Source organism: Oncorhynchus clarkii, chromosome 8, assembly GCF_045791955.1.
Source record: "Oncorhynchus clarkii lewisi isolate Uvic-CL-2024 chromosome 8, UVic_Ocla_1.0, whole genome shotgun sequence".
NCBI lineage: Eukaryota > Metazoa > Chordata > Actinopteri > Salmoniformes > Salmonidae > Oncorhynchus > Oncorhynchus clarkii.
In genome coordinates this window covers 22,379,634-22,402,641 of record NC_092154.1, presented here as the reverse complement: position 1 = coordinate 22,402,641, position 23,008 = coordinate 22,379,634, and the positions used below count along the sequence as shown (strand labels likewise).

Below are 23,008 nucleotides of genomic sequence, written 5' to 3'. Positions count from 1 at the left end.
TTGCCCGTTCAAAGTTACAGTTGAGTTATTAGTTGATTTCAACAACAGCCCCCCTCAATACACCAATCAGAACACACCGTCAGGGGCCTTTTTTGAGCTTGTGCCACTAATTCTGTCTAATTCTCATTGGAACACTGTACTGTATGTCCTGATGTGTCGTGTTGTCATACTGATATGTGTGAATAGAACGTATGAATCACACAAAGCTCCATTGGCATGCAGACTGAGTAATGTAACATTCTCATTGGAGCCTTGGGCCTTTACATTCTTAGATGTACTGTGTGCATTTGGCCTATTTTCCTATTTGCTGTGTCAACACACGACTGGTTGGTACTTGAGTGACACTTTCCGTCTCTCACAAGTTCTAGGGTCAATACCCATGTTTGTCTGTAAATCCATGTTTGTAGCATCTTGCTTGGTTTTGTATGGATCATAACAGGGATTATTCCAGAATATCTGTTTTACTCTCGTACTTAGCACAGAAAAAACATTTATGTTTATTTACCCCATCAATCCTGTCTAGGAAGATATTTTTATCGTGTATCTCTCAAAAAAAATGGCTGTTTTGAAATCTGGTCGTTTGTCCTCATTCAATCAACTCAATCACAAGATGGTATTACCTCGTACCCCTGCACATTGACTGGGTACTGGTACTCCTTGTATATAGCCTCCTTATTGTTATTGTGTTACTATTTCCTTTTTTCCCCTTTTTTTAATTGTTTTTATTTTTTTAGAACTTTTTAACTCTGAATTGTTGGGAAAGGTCTCGTAAGTAAGCGTTTCACTGTAAAGTCTACACCTGTTGTATTCGGCGCATGTGACCAATACATTCTGTTCTAAAAATGCTCATTACCTCGTGCATTTCATTACTTTCCTATTTCCTAACTTCAATTTCTAGACATAGTCATCACTATGCAAACTCACTGCTTCAACTTGATACATTTTCTAGAATTGTGCCATGAGTAGCCCACAAGGCAGCATCTTGGAATCTCTACTTGGTCTGCTATTACAATGCCCTCTGTGTTACATTTCATCAGACAGAGATTTTTCACTATTTCTTAGTTTACGGAGAGTGTTTGTGTGTCTGTTCCAGTTTTCAGGGCTCTACCTCCTGTCCTTCGTCATCATCATCCTGGGTCTGGTGTTCTACACCTCCTCCTCCACCTATGTGGCACAGGACCCGCGCGTCTACAAGCATTTCCGCAACGCCGGCCACCCCATCACGGACACGCCCACTCTGGGGCCCCTGGAACCCTCGGTGACCTATACCAGCCTAAGGCAGGAGATAGAGGAGGAGCCTCGCATCAGGGTGGCCTGAGAGGGTGGGGCCTAATCATCCACTGCCCCACCTCCCCAGATTCTGTACAGAGAGAAGGATCACTGAATGATTAAAAAAATTATCGAAAACATGTAGCAAACACGCAAAAGTACACTGTGATCGCAAACTGTGAATAGATAGCAGTGGCTATTTCTGATTTTGAAGATTTGTTTCATGTATAGAAATATACTGTTACCCCATCACGTTCCCTCGTACTGTACATTTGACATGTTTAGAAGGTTTTGTGCTTAAGACTTGTGTAAATGCTCAATTGTGACTGTTTCCTTTTTTACATGAGCACAAAACGTTATTGCATTTTAAGCTTTGAGTTTGCGCTGTGGGTTATTTCAGTGTTTAATTGTTCCTTCAAATCGATCTCTTTTTGTAAAACTACCCCGTTAAAGTATCATGTCCAGAGGTACGATAAAGTAATATACAGACTTAACATGAGTCAGTGCCTTACTATGTATTAATGTTGTGTGTTAGAACTGCACATTATAAATGGCCCCTTTCCTGTCCAGCATTGTCTGAGGACATTGGATACTGATGCAGCCCCTACAGTTATATTAATTTATAAACTGGGTGGTTCGAGCCCTGAATGTTGATTGGCTGACAGCCGTGGTATATCAGACCATATACCATGGGTATGACAAAACTCTTATTTTTACTGCTCTAATTATGTTAGTAACCAGTTTATAATTTGTAATAAGGCATCTCGGGGGTTTGTGGTATATGGCCAATATACCACTGCTAAGGGCTGTATCCAGGCACTCCACGTTGTGTCGTGCTTAAGAACAGTCCTTAGCCGTAGTGTATTGGCCATACACCATACACCATACCTCCTTGTGCCTTATTGCATAGGGTGGCGCATAATTAGCCCAGCGTTGTCCGGGTTAGGGTTTGGCTGGGGTAGGCCGTCATTGCAAATAAGACTTTGTTCTTAACTGACTTGCCTAGTTAAAAAAAATATATAAATAAAATTGCTTAAATAAACTATACTTAGAACACTGTGGATTGCGTCTCTGCAGTACATTTAGTCTGACCTTACAACTACTTACCCACAGATATGACAACTTTCCATGTTGGAACCATTATCTCTTGAGGCAAATGGGTATAAAGACAAATATATCAGGATTGCTAATGGAGTGAAGTGATTATTGTACATTTGGTTCATTGTTCATATGTACTGTACACTGAACTCTAGTTGATAGAAAAATAAGAACTGATTGTAAAAATGTGATGATTACAATGCACTTGTCATTCCAGAACTGTGCGGTTCTCTTTTATTGATTGTCCAGCTGTTGGACTGCATTTTAAGTGTGTATTCCCTGCTGGATTTTATCCAAAGTACATTCATCAAATGATTTGGAACAGATTTCTTTCAAAGTATTATTATTCCCTGTTTTTTGTATTATATTTGATTTATTTTGGTGTATTGGAGCACTTGCTGTCAGAAACGTTACCTAAATTAAAGTATCTTTGTCTGAAACGCTGAGAATTTGGTTTTAAGAAAAATCACACCACTCAAAACATGTTACCAGGAACATTATTCAAAGTATTTTCATAGCGATTTGGGGTTTTGGTGAAGATTCGCGCATAGAAACACAGAAACATGAGCACTATTTGCAACTGAATATTGTTGAGTGAATGGTTGGGCATATACAGATAACATCATCCACAATTCATGATGGAGCTCATCACTGTGCAGGTCCACAACTAAAACAGCAGAAGAGCAGGTCATGTTGAAACAGTCAACTGTTCATTTAGTTGTTCATTTTTATTATATTCTGGAATACAGTATGTAGAACATTGTAACATTCATTTTGGCAGTCCGAGCAAATGCGCCTTGGTCATAGGGACTTCAGATTGCAATATTTATTTATATACAGTACCAGTCAAAAGTTTGGACACCTACTCATTGAAGGGTTTTTCTTTATTTTTACTATTTTCTACATTGGAGAATAATAGTGAAGGCATAAAAACTATGAAATAACACATGGAATCATGTAGTAAAAAACAAGTGTTAAACAAATCACAATATATTTTAGATTTAGATTCTTCAAAGTAGCCACCCTTTGCCTTGATGACAACTTTGCACACACTTGGCATTCTCTCAACTAGCTTCATGAGGAAGGAGTTCCCACATATCAGCACTTGTTAGAGAACTTGTTGGCTGCTTTTCCTTCACTCTGCGGTCCAACTCATCCCAAGCCATCTCAATTGGGTTGAGGTCAGGTGATTGTGGAGGCAATCTGATGCAGCACTCCATCACTACCCTTGGTAAAATAGCCTTTACACAGCCTGGAGGTGTGTTTGGTTCATTGTCCTGTTGAAAAACAAATGATAGTCTCACTAAGCGCAAACCAGATGGGATGGCGTATCGCTGCGGAATGCTGTGGTAGCCAAGCTGCTAAGTGTGCCTTGAATTCTAATTAAATCACTGACAGTGTCACCAGCAAAGCACCCCCACACTAACACACCTCCTCCTCCATGCTTCACAATGGGAACCCCAGATGCGGAGATCATCCATTCACCTACTCTGCATCTCACAAAGACACGCTGGTTGGAACCACATTTCCACAGGTTTAATGTCCATTTCTCGTGTTTAATGGACCAAGCAAGCCTCTTCTTCTTATTGGTGTCCTTTAGTAGTGGTTTCTTTGCAGAAATTCGACCATGAAGACCTGATTCAAGCAGCCTCCTCTGAACAGTTGATGTTGAGATGTGTCGGTTTCTTGAACTCTGTGAAGCATTTACAGTTGAAGTCGGAAGTTTACATACACTTAGGTTGGAGATATTAACACTATTTTCAACCACTACACAAATTACTTATAGTTTTGGCAAGTCGGTTAGGGCATCTACTTTGTGCATGACACAAGTCATTTTTCCAACAATTGTTTACAGATTATTTCACTTATAATTCACTGTATCACAATTTCAGTGGGTCAGAAGTTTACATACACTAAGTTGACTGTGCCTTCAAACAGCTTAGAAAATGTCAGAAAATTATTTCATGGCTTTAGAAGCTTCTGATATGCTAATTGACAACATTTGAGTCCATTGGAGGTGTACCTGTGGATGTATTTCAAGGCCTACCTTCAAACTCAGTGCCTCTTTGATTAACATCATGGGAAAATCAAAAGAAATCAGCCAAGACCTCAGAAAATAAATTGTAGACCTCCACAAGTCTGGTTCATCCTTGGGAGCAGTTTCAAAACGCCTGAAAGTACCACGTTCAGCTGTACAAACAATAGTACGCAAGTATAAACACCATGGGACCACGCAGCCATCATACCGCTCAGGAAGGAGATCCGTTCTGTCTCCTAGAGATGAACGTACTTTGGTGCGAAAAGTGCAAATCAATCCCAGAACAGGAAGGACCTTCTGAAGATGCTGGAGGAAACCGGTACAAAAGTATTTATATTCACAGTAAAACGAGTCCTATATCGACATAACCTGAAAGGCCGCTCAGCAAAGAAGAAGCCACTGCTCCAAAACCGCCATAAAAAAGCCAGACTACGGTTTGCAACTGCACATGGGGACAAAGATTATACTTTTTGGAGAAATGTGCTCTGGTCTGATGAAACTGTTTGGCCATAATTGTCACATGAGTTGACGAAGCAGGTATGGAGAGTCAAACATTTAATATTGAACGAGACAAGAACAGCATCAGTATACAAGAAAACAAAGACAAAAAACAATCAGTGCATCAGCAGGGAACAGAGCAAGGGAACTGACAAATATAGGGGAGGAAATAGACAGATGATGAGTGAGTCCAGGTGAGTCCAATATCGCTGATCTGCATCACGAGGGAAGGCAGGGGGGGGGGGGGGGGCTTAGGCACCCCTGGTTCCATTGGCTGCGGAATCCACCCCGATGTCACCAATAAACAAAACCAAAAAAACTCCTGGACCGGCTGGGTGAACAAGAACTGACGATCTGGCTGAGGCCCGATGTGGGATGGGTGCCATCTGAGCCAACAGGGGCAAGGAAACCTCTCGAGCCAGCTATTTCGTAGAAGCCCGACGAGCTGGCTAAGCACCCACGGTTCCATCCGTTGCGACCCTGAGCCGATGCCGCCATACCAACCGGAATGCCAGTACTCCCCGATGCTTCGTATGATGGCTGATGCATTCTGTCACATGAGTTGACGCTGGAGAGACGAAGCAGGTACAGGGAGACTAACATTTAATAAGGAACAAACATGGAACGAGACAGGAATAGCATAAGCATACAAGAAAACAAAGACAAAAAACAATCAATGCATCAGCAGGGAACAGAGCAAGGGAAGTGACAAATATATGGGAAGAAATAGACAGATGATGAGTGAGTCCAGGTGAGTCCAATATCGCTGATGCACGTGATGATGGAAGGCAGGTGTGCGTAATAGATGATAGGAGTGAGTGAAGCAGGGCAGCCTGGCGCCCTGAAGTGCCGGGGGGCAGACGTGACAATAATAACCATGGTTATGTTTTGAGGAAAATGGGGAGGCTTGCGAGCCGAAGAACATCATCCCAACTGTGAAGCATGGGGGTGGCAGCATCATGTTGTGGGGTGCTTTGCTGCAGGAGGGACTGGTGCACTTCACAAAAGAGATGGCACCATGAGGTAGGAAATTATGTGGATATATTGAAGCAACATTTCAAGACATCAGTCAGGAAGTTAAAGATTGTCCATTTTGAAGAACCATTTGCGACCAATGACTCCAAGCATACTTCCAAAGTTGTGGCAAAATGGATTAAGGACAACAAAGTCAAGGTATTGGAGTGGCCATCACAAAGCCCTGACCTCAATCCCATTGAAAATTTGTGGGCAGAACTGAAAAAGCGTGTGCGAGCAAGGAGGCCTACAAACCTGACTCAGTTACACCAGCTCTGTCAGGAGGAATGGGCCAAAATTCCCCCACTTGTGGGAAGCTTGTGAAAGGCTACCTGAAACATTTGACCCAAGTTAAACAATTTAAAGGCAATGCTACCAAATACTAATTGAGTGTATGCAAACTTCTGACCCACTGGGAATGTGATTAAATAAATAAATGCTGAAATAAATCATTCTCTCAACTATTATTTTGACATTTCACATTCTTAAAATAAAGTGGTGATCCTAACTGACTTAAGACATGGAATTTTTACTTGGATTAAATGTCAGGAATTGCGAAAAACTGAGTTTAAATGTATTTGGCTAAGGTGTATGTAAACTTCTGACTTCAACTGTATTTAGGCTGCAATCTGAGGTGCAGTTAACTCTAATGAATTTATCTTCTGCAGCAGAGGTAACTCGTGAGTCTTCCTTTCCTGTGGCGGTTCTCATGAGAGCCAGTTTCATCACATTGCTGAATGGTTTTTGCGACTGCACTTGAAGAAAGTTCAAAGTTCTTGAAATATTCTGCATTTACTGACCTTCATGTCTTAAAGTAATGATGGACTGTCATTTCTCTTTGCTTATGTGAGTTGTTCTTGTCATAATACGGACTTGGTCTTTTACCAAATAAGGCTATCTTCTGTATACCACCCCTACCTTGTCACAACACAACTGATTGGCTCAAACGCAATAAGAAGGAAATAAATTCCACAAATGAACTTTTAACAAGGCACACCTGTTAATTGAAATGCATTCCAGGTGATTACCTCATGAAGCTGGTTGAGAGAATGCCAAGAGTGTGCAAAGCTGACATCAAGGCAAAGGGTGGCTACTTTCAAGAATTTATTTCACACTTTTTTGGTTACTACATGATTCCATGTGCTATTTCATAGTTTTGATGTCTTCAATATTATTCTACAATGTAGAAAATAGTAAAAAAATAAAGAAAAACCATTGAATGAATAGGTGTGTTCAAACTTTTGACTGGTACTGTAGGTTTTTTCAAAACGTTATATGATATGCTAAAGTGGGTCCGCACATATGCAGCAAGATATTAAAACAATATCAGTCTACAGGTAACTGACAAAATAAAGGAAACACCCTCATAGTGTCATAATAGGGAGTTGAGCCGCCAGAACAGCTTCAATGTGCCTTGGCATAGATTCTACAAGTATCTGGAACTCTATTATTTGGCGTTTGGTTGATAGCGGTGGAAAACCCTTGTCTCAGGCACTGCTCCAGAATCTCCCATAAGTGTTTAATTGGGTTGAGATCTGGTGACAGAAAGACAGACAGACAGACAGACAGACAGACAGACAGACAGACACCCTTTAAAACCCCTATGCTCCTTTGAGACATTTTTCAAAGTCACTGAGATGCAGCCAAAATAATGGGCAACTGGGTATTTTTATACACGACTCTAAGTATGATGGTATGTTAATTGCCTAATTAACTCAGAAAACCACACCTGTGTGGAAGAACCTGCTTTCAATATACTTTATAACCCTAATTTACTTGTGTTTCCTTTATTTTGGCACTTACCTGTATATGGAATATCAGAGAAACCACATCATTTATCTCTTACTTTGCATAGTGCATTGCACTTCAAATACAATCCACAATCATAACATTGCCAAAAGTTTAAAGGAAAGGTTGCTGTCTTATGTTAGGTCTATAAAGTGCTATCAATATCCTGTGACAGAACACTGAGCCAATCACGGCACAGCTAGAGAACATTACCAACCCCTACGCTCTGTATTTTCCGCTGGCTGCCCCACCACTGACATTTTTCAATTTGTATTATTTATTTTTTAATTTAACCTTTATTTAACTTGGCAAGTCAGTTAAGAACAAATTCGTATTTACAATGACAGCCTACCCCGGCGACTCTGGGCCAACTGTGCACCGCCCTATGGATCTCCCAATTATGGCCGGATGTGATGCAGCCTGGATTCGAACCAGGGACTGCAGTGACACACTCTTAGCACTGAGATGCAGTGCCTTAGACTGCTGTCCCACTCGGAAAGCACTGAGCTAGGCTGAAACACTGAGCTAGGCTGAAACACTGAGCTAGGCTGAAACACTGAGCTAGGCTGAAACACTGAGCTAGGCTGAAACACTGAGCTAGGCTGAAACACTGAGCTAGGCTGAAACACTGAGCTAGGCTGAAAGCACTGAGCTAGGCTGAAACACCTGCATTTTGGAGCTGCCTTATTCCAAAAAGCAAAAAAGAGGCCATGTTTGTTTGCAGCTTTATGAACTCAATTATTTATGAATGTTTTATATTGTTTGCAAACTGATATGTGGCACACATTCATGCCAAAATAACATGCAAAACATGCAACATCCTCTTATTTTCTGCTAAAAATGTGGGGCTCAAAACAGGTCACCACTGGGAAGGAGTTAAATTACCATTTGATATTGGCATTTTCTAAATGGATTGGCTGTGGTAATGTATTAACTGTAAAATCCCGATGATCACCACGCAATTAGATGGAAAGTCAAATTTACCTAATGGAATGGTAGGCTACCTATATACATAATTGAATGGTACAACCAGAATAGGTGCGCTTGATTTAGATCGCACCGGGTTAGTTTGCCCTTTGGAAAAGCCTATTCATCATTTGGTAGCTCACTAGGCGAACCCCACTTACTCGGCGCGCCAGGCAAGCTAGTGCCCAGGTGTTAAACTCCCTGGTGATTTCCCGTTTCACTGCAACAATGGTACGTTCCTAAACCTTAAATTCCTCTCAGGCATGGCCGACTTTGGCAGGTGGCAAATATGGCACTTCGTGAGGATAGTTCGGAGGATGAGTTGCAGGGACAGTTCTCGCTTTTATCCGCGACTTCATTCGAGGTCACAGTTGAAAGTGAGGACACACATGGACGCTCCGAAACGGGGATACTAGACTTAAGTGACGAAGTCTTTATTCTCATCCTACGACGGCTGGATCCCACGTCTCTCTTGAGAGTTGGGAGCACCTGCCGAACCCTGTTTCGAGTTTGTTCCTGCAACTCACTGTGGACAAAACACTTCCAGGTAATGTAAATTGAATTAGACTTTAGTATTTTATTTTATGTAGGCCTGAAATTTGCTGATCCTCTTTTGAATGAAGTTGGTTGACTATGCATTGCCCCAACTACAGATTTACACAAGGTAATTTAATTTAACCAACATTTGTATATATTACTAGTAGTTACAGGATAGGTACTATATGGTGTAGTACATAGATTAACTTTAGCGATACTGCCGTTGCCCTCGATTCGCAGAAAGAGTCAATGTCTGTCCAATTGCAGTGGATCTGTTTTGAATGTGGAAAATGCTCCGTACATTTTTTTTCTCCATTAAGTAATCTAACAATGAATGTGTGTTGCGATGTTTATTTCAAGTCTTCTCTTATTGAAAGAGACTGAGTGTCTAGCCCAATATCGGACTAAAGGCCTTAACGTTACTCCTTATTGTCCAAGGTCCTTACATATTCCGTTTAACGGCGAATTGGCTCGGGAAGCCAATACACATCCGTGACTCGATCATCTCTGTACAGTTTTAATAACATACATCCTTTCTACTTTTCGATCACATGAAAATAATTTCACAATTTAAGTTGCAGCGGACAGTAGTTTTTAGTGACAACACGTTTGTGGGGTCGTAGTAATTATCCATCTGCGTCCTTTTGGATGAGCAGATGGCTAATTAGCACAGGTTTTCTGTGAACAAGTGCTGTAACATGAAAATATGACCGTGTGGGAACCCTAACCCTGTAAAGGTGCGTCAGTTGAACCGTTTTGGGAATATTATTTCTCTCTGATATGAAATAAGGTTATTATGTTTCCCAAACCTTACTGCATGCAATGTCTGTTAATGTTCAGTCTCAGCGTCAGGGGTCTTAAAGCTGCAATTTGTTACTTTTTGGGTGACTGACCAAATTCACAAATGTTAAAGCTCGGTCTTATTAAGTATAAGAAGTGGTAGATCTGTTCTGTGCCACTTCTATGCTTTCCATTAAATTTAGTTTGGCTTAGTTCTGGTTAGAGATTTCACAGCGGTTTAGTGGAGTCATTGGACCATCTTGCTTGTTTTGTCGCAAACATTAGTTTCAGCAGCCAGGAAATGACATTGTGAATTTTGCATAGTGCATCTTTAACAAAAATCCCCTGTACAGAAGACACTATGGTCCAATGACTTATGTTTAATGTAATGGAACTGAGCCATGATCAAGGGCTAGTGGGTGTCCACCCTGATGTGCTGCATGTCATGAGAGAAGATTTACACGTTTTTGGATTACTTCGTGCAAAATATCATTTGCATTTTCTCAATGCGAACTGGACATGGACATTTTGAGACTCCTATTTCTGTGAATTGAGAATGAGGACTGTATCGCTAAGGTTAGTCAAATTCTGTGCTACACCAAACACTAAGAGTTCTGTAAAATGGATACCAAGTCTTTGGTTGAATCATATCTGGTCTAACAATCTGTAGCTAGCATTGCATGTTCACTAGGCTTTTTCTTCTCTCTACGCAGACCTCATTTGGAGTCCCGTTTGCCACCGCCGCCTGCTCCATCTCTGCCAAGAGTGCCTTCCGTTTGGTCTTCATGTGGCGAACTCTCTTTAGAAACCTGCATTGTAACCGGTCTCTTCAGGAGAAGCTCTTTGCAGAGATCCCATTCCCACCACACAAGTACTGGGTCCAGTGGCTGGTTCTGGAAGAGACTGTTCCTCTGCCCTCCGTGAGACTGCCTTGCACCGACATAGAGAGCTTATGGGGAATTGAGAAGGAAGTGTTGGAAGGTAAAGTCCAAGGTAAGTTAATTTATTTTAGGAAGATGTAAAAGCTGTATTCATATTAGCAGTTTGGCTCCTAGGATTTGCCACCCCTTGGCTTGATATTAAAATTGCCCCCCCAGACCATCAGGCTTCTGAATAGCTGCCACTAGTTAGCTACCTGCTCCCCTGTCCCCCTTCCTGCACCACCCCAATGGTAATTTAACACGTTGCAGATGAATATGTGTATTTGTGTTCTTCCCTGTGACCTGCATTGTTGGGGCTCGGCGCTTAGGCTCTTCACTGTAGCCTGCATGTACATCTGCAACCCTGTGCATGTGGCTAAACTCCCTGAATCTAAACAAGGTTTGTCAGGTAGTGGAGGAATGTTGGTCGTGTTAATATTGCAACAGTGTTTTGTTCTTTGGCAGAGAAAGATGAGGATGAGGGCAGAATGCTGAAGTTCGAATGGAAGGAGCTGTATGCCTTGGCCCTTGAGCACCATGGAAGCATTGCCAAGGTTTTCCAGCATGTTCTCAACCAACAGAGCAATGGTAGGTTGTCTGGGCCATACCACTTTTAGCTTTTCATTTGTGCTCTTTGTTCAGTCAATACTCTGTTCGTTTGCTAAAGGTGGGTTGTTGCTGGGATAATTAAGATGTGTCTGCTTTCTACAACCAGTTATGAATTGCAATCTCTTTACGGTGACTGCAATGTGACTCAAAGGTGGTTCTGTCCTTTATTGCCAGCTATGAGCCTGCTGCCATATTGTTATTCAGATTGACTTTTTGGCAGTGCAGACGAAGGCTCCTGATTGTTGTGCTGTATCTATGGCCAACTTACTTGTGAATTCTGTCCAGAAATATGGCTGTTCCCAATGGGTAAAGAGAATGTTCTGTTTTTTTTTTTTGAAGTTGACACCACACCTATAAGCAATGACTTTATTTCATCTTCAAAACACAGCTCTGATCTTACTCATCATACCCAATCTCTTGAATGTTGTACTGGGAAGCACAATTGCCATTTTACTCGAATACCTTTCTGAGCCATATCCCCCTTGCTGGGTTTTGGTTTATGATGGAAGACATCAAGGTAAAAAAAAATATATATATTTTTGCTCTGCTGAGCTGCTTCAAAGTGGTTCAGCTGATATGGGGAGCAGAAACTAGACGCATGGTTTCAGTCTGAGCTGTCTCCCTCTGGATTATAAATCATTTTCTACGCTCTGGACTGAAGCCCTGCCCTTCGTATGCCTTAAACTAACAGCCTAAGCCTATAGGTAGGGCAGCTAATGGCCTTCAGGCCTCCCTTGTATCTTATGATACCAAAGTACTTACAAACTAAGTGGCAGACAGGCATTGATCTATGTCCATCGATAAATGAGTCATGTTTTGGGGCTCAGCTGGCTTTAGATGTATTGGAACATAAATGCAACTTTAGCCCTCGACACAGTGCATCCACTTGAGCTAAAGGTTTCTACCCTGATGTGGACTTCTACCCTACCAGACCACTGTGAGCTGGAGGCCATGTTCAGTCAGTACAGCCAGTGTCGGTTCCAGTGGCTCTTCACCTACTGGTTGTTCCGCCAGCCAGCGCCCTTCGACAGGCAGCTCAGGGCCATCTACCTGCAGTGGCAGAAGCACAGCAAGAGGAAGGTGGTGTCCTGGGGAGGCACGTTGTGTGACATCAGATACCTGGCCTCATTGCATCACATCACTTCCGACTACTGGCGGGGCAAGCTGGCCCAGGGTGACGAGACTGTGGGTAAGTAGCGCTTTCAGATATTGCTCCTCGCACCACTTTTAATTCTGCTTTGTGTTAATGTTATGCACATTCATGGCACACACTCTTATTTGGAGTGGATTAAATCTTTAGTTCTGGATTTGTTTTAGAACAGTGCCCCCTCAGGTCATAACCATAATGACTGAAGTGTATTTATATTCATTTTCTATGCCTCAAGAATATCATACCATCTTGATTTCTAACTAACGGTGTAATTTCTTTAAATTATTAATTGGACCAGTGAGTATAGGTCAATGAATAAGCCTCTCCATGCAATGTTACCCTGTGGTGCTCTGTACTGACAAGTCTTGTACAAGGCCTCCTGTGATCAAATGGCTCAGCATGGAGCTCTCAGGCTGCTGGCTTTAGTCAAGTATCTATTGTCCTTCCTCCTAGGAATTCAGACAGTGGAAAACTATTTCTCCATGTGCAAATCCCTGGTGGCCTGGATTTTAGGGCGTGACTGGGGCAGATTGAAAAGCAGAAAGGTATGGTGAAGGACTTTCTATTCTGCCCGTTAATGACTTGGCGTCAGGGAAAGTGAGTAGTGTACCTACTGAAATGTTTTTGCCCACACTGATTTTAGCACCATGCTGAAAAAATGAGATGCCTTCAGACTGCTTCTATACAAATTACATTTTGGCATCTATTCAGTAGTCGTTAGTATTCCATCAGTGTGCATCTCCAGAGCATTAGCTCTGTGCTGGTGGTTTCACAAGTCACAGATTGAACAGGCAGCAGGAAGCACGCAGTCTTATGTAATGGGCTGCTAAATGTATTATAGACATATCAGTGATGTCCTGCTCAATTACACTTCATGTGTGACTCCAACTAAGCTGCTACAATGCACTCCGTAGCAGTAGTCAAGGACTGTTACCAAGAGAATTGGTAACATCAGATTGGCACATAAACTGCTTATGGAACCAATTATGACAGATTATTTTCTCATCTGGTTTAATCAACCTATAGAAATGGAAAAGCACTTGTGAAAGGTACTCACTGACATGTTGCCATGAGCAGCACCTCAGATTGAGATGAGCGTGATGCAAGACTCTGTCACACAGTATGTGCACAGATTCGCTTCACTGTTACAGGATGGTAGCCACGGGAAGTTGAGCCCCACGCTCTCAACGCTCTTAGTAGTGAAAATTGACAATGCTGTCTGTCATATTGCAGAGTCTACTGTAATTTATGTATGACCGTTGCCTCAATGACATATTATCCTTTCAAAACTGGTTTCAACTCCCCTGGTCCATAATCCCTTCATGATGTGATCACTTATTAGCCTGTTGTATTGAATTGTTGCCTGCTTAGTGTTTATGTTGAAACTTCAGTGTTTCTATGAAATGTTTGACTTTTCTCTTGAAAAATAGATATTTCATCTGAGACTAACCTGGTAAAATAAAGGGGGATATGTGGACACCTCTTCAAATGATTGTATTTGGCTATTTCAGTCACACCTGTTGCTGACCGGTGTATAAAATTGAGCGCAATCTCCATAGACAAACTTTGTCAGTAGACTGGCCATACTCGAGCTCAGTGATTTTCAACGTGGCACTGTCATAGGAGTGGCGTACAGCTCACCGCCATAAGACTCCGGAGTGATGACTCTCACTCCCCCATCGGAGTGTGATGGACTAATCTGGGTTTGGCGGATGCCAGGGGAACACTACCTGCCCCAATGCATAGTGCCAATTAACATTTGGTAGAATAATGGTATGGGGCTGTTTTTATGGTTTGAGCTAGGCCCCTTAGTTCCAGTGAAGGGAAACTAACTACAGCATACAATGACTTTCTAGATGCTGTGCTTCTGCACAGAGCCCTGACCTCAACCGAATCAAACACCTTTGGGAGGAATTGAAATGCCGACTACGAGCCAGGCCTATTCGCCCGACCTCACTAATGCTCTTGTGGCTGACTGGAAGCAATCCTTGCAGCAATGTTCCAACGTCTAGTGGAAAGTCTTCCCAGAAGAGTGGAGGCTGTTATAGCAGCAAAGGGGGGACCAATTCCATGTTAATGCCCATGATTTTGGAATGAGATGTTTGTTTGTCCACAAACTTTCGGTTTTTTCATGTGTTTTTGTATTTCAGCTTCTGGCTGAAACCAAACTTAAGAGCAGCCAACACTACATGTCAAGTGTTAATGTGTTGACTGAGTGCAGGTGTACGAGGACACGCTGGAGGGTGTGTACCTGCTGCTGAGGAGGGAGATGCAGGAGACCCTGGTGGAGCACGAGAGGTTCTGGCAGGTGGCCAAGGTCCAGATGACCCGAGTGTGCACCCTGGAGGAGACTGCTGTAAACTATGTCAACTGGAAGATGATTGAAACACTGCCCTACTACAAGTATGTGTATGTTCTAAAGTTTGGGCTGCATAATCGGGATTTCAGATTCTTGTGGGAATATGGGATTACTGGTTGGGGTTGGAAGAAAATTGTTAACTAGAAAAGCCTCTTGACCTCTTCGCAGTCACTGCTTGACTTCAATAACCTTCCCAATTTGAAGACTCATTGTGTTTGGCTGACTCTGGGCTACCTGATGTGAATTTGGCCTGTGAGGTTGTGATTAGCTAGAAAGTGATTCTACTCTATTAAAAGTGAGTGACTACTTGAGGGGTGTGCTGCTGTAATGCTCTTTGACAGGGCTTTGAAGCCGGGGGGGAAAGCAGTGAGTATTGGGGCACTGCTGGTAGCTTCAAACACAGTGCCTGCAGCGCAGCACCCAGCGCTATCCACTGTCAGTCGATCTGTTTGAACTTGAAGACCGCTCATCCCCTCGACCTATACAGTGAAGTTCATCAGAAGCACTCAAACCCAGAGCTAGAGTCTTTTACCCCAGAGATGAATGACATTTTTCCAAATGGTGTTTTTCCCCTGCCTTAAGGGATGAGGAGCTGAAAAAGCCCTGACTGGCTGCAGGACAATTTAATGACTGCTTGAGAATAAAAAGCCTTTCACAATGGTATCAATGTAATATTTAAAATGCCCTTAGTATTCAGAGCCTGGCTGGGTGAGTCATTTAATATTCTGATAATCTGCTCCCAAATTTAAGGCTTTGGAGAGAATGGGTTGTTAGCATAACTTGCGTTCTCTGAAAGTTACTTTGGCCACAGCACTTTTCTCTGAAAGTAGACGTCCCTAGTGATTTGGGTGTTGAATATAATGAACAGTTCATTGTTCTAAGATGAGAAATTGCCTTCATAGCACTTCACTGTTTTCTTGCACATGCTATTTTCCAGCCTCTGTGGTTTGATCATGTAAAATGTGTCCCTGCTTCTAAAAGAATGATGCTCAAAGAAACTGAACTCTTTCCTTGTAACTTTTAGGGGTCTCAATTCAGGGCCACCCACCCACCACTTCATCTTGTTTAATTTATATCAGGAACATTAGGAGTTCCATGCATTCTGACATTTATTAAAATGAATTTAATTTTAGCGAGATGCCCATTAGAAATGACTGAAGTCTTGAACTCTGGCCATCCCTCAGGCTGTACATGGTGTCAGGCAACATGGTTTACCTAGACCACGTGCAGGGCTTCCTCCACAGGAAGAGGCTGGTCCATGACTGGTTCTTCATGAAGGAGAACACCTGGGTCAGACAGCTGCTGCCTGGGGACCTCTACCCTCTGCTGGAGTTTGACACCAAGATCTCCCAAGGTATAGTAGAACCTCTGTTCCCCTGTATATATCCATCCGATCAGCCACAAGGTTGTGTTCTCCAGTATACACTGAGTGTACAAAACATTAGGAGCACCTTAATAATATTGAGCTGCACCCCCTTTTGCCAAAAGCGTTCCACAGGAATGCTAGCCCACGTTGACTCAATGCTTCCTACAGTTGTCTGGATGTCCTTTGGGTGTTGGACCAGTCTTGATACACGGGAAACTGTTGAGTGTGGAAAACCCAGCAGCATTGCAGTTCTTGACACAAACTGGTGTGCCTGGCATAACCCGTTCAAAGACACTTAAATATTTTTTGTCTTGCCCGTATACACTGAATGGCCCACATTCACAAACATTTATCTAGGCTTAAATCCTCCTTTAACCTGTCCTCCCCCTTCATCTACACTGATTTGAAGTGAATTTAACAAGCGACATCAATGAGGTCATACCTGCCATGACAGACTGACAGCTGTTATGTTTTGTATATTTTATACCCCCCCCACAACTGAATCAGCCACATAATGTTCTCTGGAGACTGAAGCTTAGCTTTCCCTCTTTCTATTGAGTTCAACGCTGGTTCTTACTATACTTAGTCTTTGCATTTTGAGTTACAGTTCATATGAAGAAATCAGTCAATAGAAAGAAATTGGGGACTAATCTATGGCTTTCACCTGACTGGGCAGTGGTGTAGCCATGGATGTGCCTGGGAGGGCATAGGCCCACCTAATCAGAATCAGTTATTTTACAACAAAAGGGCTTTAGACATAAATAATCAGTTCCTTGATATGTCACAACTGTCAGGTGGCTGTATTATCTTGGCAAAGGAGAAATGCTCACTAACAGGTATTTTAACCGATTTGTGCACAATTTGAGAAATAAGCATTTTGTGTATTGAATGTCATGTCATGTGTTGCTGCTATGTTGTCTTGTGTAGTATTGTGATTTGTCTATTTTTAATCCCTGTCCCCGCAGGAGGACTGCCATTGTAAATAAGAATTTGTTAACTGATTTGCCTAGTTGAAACATGGGACCAACATTTTATTTAGTTCAGTATAGTGTAACTTGTAGCGTTGAGGCAGGTTTTTTCAACCTTGAAGGACTTTCTTTCTGCATTACAGAAGTTCAGGTTTACAGCCTGATTGCCTTTCAATTTCAATGTTCCTGCATTGGACCACATTCATGTTAAACACTGCATGTCAGCTCAATCTGTAACGCTTTAGACTGAATAGAGCTGCACATGACGATATTGATCGTAATCAGTATTTGATAGTGACAAAACAAATGTTCTTGGTTGGCATGCATTTCTCCTGTACATCGGGGGAAATCCCCCCCCCTACAGGCATTCAGGGTGGGAGGTATTGACTGCAAATGGTTTGACATTTAACCTGGGCTGTGCTACAGCCATCCATCACTGGCCCTGGCCATGACATGTTGTCAAAACACAGTAAAAAGCCTTCATTAGGATTTAGTACCTGTGCCTGCCAACAGCTATGTGACCCATGGGCCTGATCATAGATTGACACACCCAAAGGGGCCATTTGTCTTGTTTACAAGCTTCAAATAATGGCTTTGCAGGTCTGTTCCTTATGCTGCACCTGTAGTTCTTCAAATACACACAGCAGCTAACCTTTGTTTTTACACTACCGGTACTCACTGTATTAGTGTTCCTAGGAGGGTTTCCTGTAGTGGATGGCTGCACAAATGCTTTCATGCTTACTGACTGCAGGGCTATTGTCTGATACGGTATCTCTTTACAGACAGCCTGCATGGAAACTCCATGCCAGCCCAGCTGAGCAGGGTGATGTGGCTGTACCTCCACTCTGGACAGACACTCTACCTGGAGGCAGTGAAAGGCCTGGTGCTGCAGTGTGCTCAGGCCAGTCTGGGACACTTCTGCAGCCTCTCCCCTGGTGCCTCTATTCAGCCCCATGTCAGCTAGCTGGCTAACGCAGATTGATCACTCTGTTTTAGAGCCTCTACGAGATGTACAGTACCACGTTCTTTACTGGATCCAGTGTCCAGTGCTTTTATCACTTTTTACTGTATTTTATCACCACTCAGATTTTAGCTGGAATTAATAGAATTAATAGATTTTAAATGAATTTTTAAACTTGAATCTTTATCAATAGTTAATGAAATGTAGGCTATTGATGTACATTGTAGAAACCTTGTTTGCTGTCATGTAATTACTCTACAGCCAAAATTTGGGGCAAGCCATTGACGTGATGACATTGCTCAATCATTCTCAAATGGTAAATGTGTTCATATTCAAAGCTTAACAATTCTTGGCCAATTAACAGGCTAGAAACTTAACAGTGCTGGGTTGCTGTATAATGAATAAACAACTCTGACAAACTTACTTCTGATTTGTCGATTCTAAGTAGTGTGTGTAATAGAGGTCGACCGATTATGATTTTTCTACGCTGATATCGATTTAATCAGCTTTTTATATATTTGTAATGATAAATACTGAATGAACACTTAACTAAATATAATACATCAATACAATCAATTTAGTCTCATACAAACAATGAAACATGTTCAATTTGGTTTAAATAATGCAAAAACAGTGAGTAAAAGTGCAATATGTGCCATGTAAGAAAGCTAACATTTAAGTTCCTTGGCTTAGAACATGAGAACATATGAAAGTTGGTTCATTTTAACATGAGTCTTCAATATTTCCAGGTAAGGTTTTAGGTTGTAGTTAATATAGGACTAATTCTCGCTCTACCATTTTGTATTTCATATACCTCTGACTATTGGATGTTCTTCTAGTATCGCCAGCCTAATCTCGGGAGTTGATAGGCTTGAGGTCATAAACAGCACAATGCTTGAAGAGCTGCTGGTAACTGCAGTAAAGTGCTGTTTGAATGAATGCTTACAAGCCTGCTGCTTACCACCGCTCAGTCAGACTGCTCTATCAATTCATAGACTTAATTATAATAACACAGAAATACAAGCCTTTGGTCATTAATATGGTCAAAACGTTTTCTTTCAGTCAGATGCAGAACCGTTCTGTATTTTATCTAACGGGTGGCATCCCTAAGTCTAAATATTGCTGTTACTTTGCACAACCGTCAATGTCATAATGTACAATTCTGGCAAATTAATTACGGTCTTTGTTAGGAAGAAATGGTCTTCACACAGTTCGTAACGAGCCAGGCGGGCCAAACTGCTGCATATACTCTGCTTGCACAGAACGCAAGAGAAGTGACAATTTCCTGAGCTGAAAGAAATTCATGTTAAATCACCTGTTTGGCGGCATAGGCTGTGATTCAATGATAAATGAACAGGCACCGCATCGCTTATATGCAACGAGGATAAGCTAGTAATATCATCAACCATGTGTAGTTAACTCGTGATTATGTTAAGGTTTGTTTTAAGATGTTTAATGCTAGCAACTTACCTTGGCTCCTTGCTGCACTCACGTAACAGGTAGTCAGCCTGCCACACAGTCCTAATTGGTGTCCAAATATGTTGATTACCGATTGTTATGATTAATCGGCTATAACGATATTAATTGGTCGACCGCTAGTGTGTAATAGCAGAGATTGGCCTAGAGAACACTTAAACTGTTATAGAAAAATATTTTATTTGCAGTCTGTACAAATGACAATCAAGCCTTAAATGGAAAAATACTTTTAGGAACATATATAAATAAACTTTTTGGCATTCATAAAATCTAGCTGCAAAACGAAGTGTAACAAACAGAAATTCCTATGTACAGGAAAGCCAACCAGTGGCTCCTAGTCCAGTGCAGACAGCCATGACAACCACACCTGTTTCCCTCTACATGAGCACTATACTCCCACAGACCTACACCTCACAATGGATGCTGTGCATCAGAGTACATTCTTCAGGTTTCACAAGAGCCTGCTATGGCCTTAATTTACCTGAGTGGCTATATTTATTTTGTGGCTATGGCTTAGCATAATTGTGAGGGGTAGCCTCTTATTTACAAGATGCAGAATAGTTGTCTCCAGACCCTGTCAATAGGGAGAAACAGGAGCTCTTATCTGCTGCATAGATTAAAAGGCACAGAAGAACAAGAACATTTCAGATCTGCTACTGAATGGGTGTTAGCTGGTGCATGTTACATTGCATATTAGTTTCCATGTGAGGCTTAGGACTAGATTCAATCTATATTGCTGAAGACCTGTGCAATTTTTAAAGGCAAGTTTCTCAGACTGTAATCATGGTAAAAGTTGCATGTCGGCCCAATCGGAAATTACCTTTCAATGCCGCTCTTCAGTGGTATGGTTTGAATCTAGGCCCGAGTCGACCTTTGTTCTTTATCGTAACCTGCCAAAACATTTTTACATAGCCAATGTTTCCTTTCTAAGATTGGTAATACAACAGTATAATAGAATAGTCTAATTTGAGACATGCAAAATATACTTGGCTCTAAACCGATTACCATTTTTTTTTAACCACTTGTCACCAGGATAAATTACAATATCTGTAAAAATGTATAACACTTTATAGCAGGTTTTTGTTTTGCACCAGCTGATTCAAATCAAGCTTGATAATTTGAATCAGCTGTGTCGCGTTAGGTGAAAACAAACAAACCGGGGGGTCCCGAGGACAGTTTGAAACCTTGCCTTATAGCAAACAGTAATGTGTTGGTTGTCATGACCGGCTCGCTAAAATTCACATTCCAAATAGTTTGAGATGAAGCAAGTGTGTTCCTGTGACAAATAGTGGGAACAGCAATCAAAGTAAAACAACGGTTACGCCATGGATGCATTAATCTAGAGACCCCTCTGTGGTTGAGGTTGGAGGAATATTCCTCAGTCAACTCAATGTGTAACTGGTGCCTATATTGACAATGGATTAATACAAATGAGTCAAGTCCCAGTAGGTAATATGGGCCTATACTGTAGAAGTGCTGCTGTGGTGGTTTTGCATTCGTTTTAGTCTCAATCAAATGGTGTCTATGGCTGTGTTTACACAAGCAGCCTGAATTTATTTTATTTCAATAATTGATCTTTTGACTAATCAGCTCACCAATTAGTGGAAAAATGATCAGAATTGTGCTGCCTATGTAAATGCATTTAAATAATGGGGCAGTATTAAGCCCTGATCTTACTAGTCAATCTGAACTTGTAAAAACAATTCCTGAATTTAATTGTTAGAAAAACACCTGAATATTACCTGATGCTATTATGTTCAACACAACAGCAAATAATATGAAAGGGGTTATTGCCGTGCTTTTTCATTAAAAATATCTAAATAACCAGTTTGGGGTGATCCACATCACTGAAATCTATTGAAAACCATTCATATCCCAATAGCAAACTACTTGTACACAGAAGAAACACCCATAACAAGGAACCGGAAATTCTGAAAAGGAACAGAAGCAGCCTCTTGGTTGGCCAGTTTGTGTGGCATGTTGTGGAGCCAGGGGAAGAAGTGCCACTAGGCAGTCTCTACTATGGGCAGCTGCTGAGAGTTCGGGGAGTTTGTCTTTGGATAACACACGGGGTGAGGTGAGAGGAGCACTATGGGTTGCCATTGGAGACAACTTAGGAAGAGGACAGCTGATTCGTGGAGAAGCTGTCACACACAGAGGCACTTGACAGAGCAGCAGTGAGTCAGTTTCCTACTGGCCGGTGAGATTGTGTGGGAGGGGCCAAACACTTATACCTGGAGGCCCTGCCCTCACAGAAGGGAGTATAAGTCTGTGCATGAAGCAATGTACATGATCATGCAGGAATTCATTATATTACACAGGAAGCGCAATTGACATTTGAAAAATCAAAACATCTTATTTTAAGACTTCCTTGTAAATTTGATTCACAGCTTGATCCTACATTCAGAAAGCTGGAGCTAGATACCTCCATCACGTAAAACTAAATAAAATACAGCATTGACAGTACCTAGTTTCTTATTCCATTTTTAACACGGTTCTTCCTGGTTTTCCTCCAATCAGGATTTTTTTCCTACCCTCACTGGCTGTGACACAGAAGCCTTGGTGAGTGGGCACGCCGTCGCTGGGCATCAGTGCTCCCTCATTGCGGGTGTGTCATTGCGTCACACAGTTTTCGCCCATGTCCTGTGCGTAGCGGTCAGAGATGGCGGTGCGCAGGTCCTCAATGTCCTTCCTAAGCTGGCCTACCTCCAGCAGCTTGGCCGGCAAGCTGTCCTCCACCAGAGAGTTGTCCTTCTCCTCCCCTGACATGCTCATCGCTATGGGGGTCAGAGAGAGAAATACACCGTCAATCTGATGGTAGATTTGAGCTAAAGCCCCGTGGCAAGACTTCAAATTCTGTCAATGAGCATCGTGTGAAATACGCTAGGTTTTGAGACGAGAGTGTGTGTGTGTCTTCTGTCAGATGTTTTTTTTCATGCTGTGTGACACGTCCTGTCGAGTGAGTGAGTAGGGGGGGAAGTGACCGCTCTTATCTAGTTCAGAGTGAAAGAAGTGTACAGTCGTGGCCAACAGTTGAGAATTACACATTCATTTTCAAAGTCTGCTGCCTCAGTGTCTAACATCTGACAAAAATATCTATGGAATACTGAAGTACAATTACAAGCATTTCATAAGTGTCAAAGGATTTTATTGACAATTACAAGAAGTTGATGCACAAAGTTGATATTTGCAGTGTTGACCCTTCTTTTTC

At 41.9% G+C, this 23,008-nt stretch overlaps 3 protein-coding genes across 4 annotated transcripts in view; 2 read left to right on the top strand and 1 right to left on the bottom strand.

Moving 5' to 3' along the window:
- Positions 1–1,318, top strand: part of LOC139415584 (solute carrier family 35 member F1-like) — a 135,050-nt gene extending 133,732 nt beyond the window's left edge. The window contains exon 8 of the mRNA XM_071163695.1: positions 1,094–1,318. Coding sequence (XP_071019796.1) covers positions 1,094–1,318 — 225 coding nt within the window. The remainder of the gene's footprint in view (positions 1–1,093) is intronic.
- A 7,642-nt stretch (positions 1,319–8,960) lies between these two features.
- LOC139415583 (uncharacterized) lies at positions 8,961–18,742 on the top strand. Its single transcript, XM_071163694.1, has 8 exons — positions 8,961–9,218; positions 10,702–10,981; positions 11,374–11,496; positions 12,449–12,706; positions 13,121–13,212; positions 14,889–15,070; positions 16,211–16,380; positions 18,143–18,742. The coding sequence occupies exons 1-8, from the start codon at positions 8,961–8,963 to the stop codon at positions 18,322–18,324; spliced, it is 1,545 nt and encodes a 514-aa protein (XP_071019795.1). The 3' UTR covers positions 18,325–18,742.
- A 1,213-nt stretch (positions 18,743–19,955) lies between these two features.
- Positions 19,956–23,008, bottom strand: part of LOC139415105 (centrosomal protein of 85 kDa-like) — a 100,521-nt gene continuing 97,468 nt past the window's right edge. For both annotated transcript variants that reach the window (XM_071162923.1, XM_071162922.1), the window contains exon 13: positions 19,956–22,574. In XM_071162923.1, the coding sequence (XP_071019024.1) occupies positions 22,411–22,574 (164 nt within the window). In that variant the 3' untranslated portion in view covers positions 19,956–22,410. The remainder of the gene's footprint in view (positions 22,575–23,008) is intronic.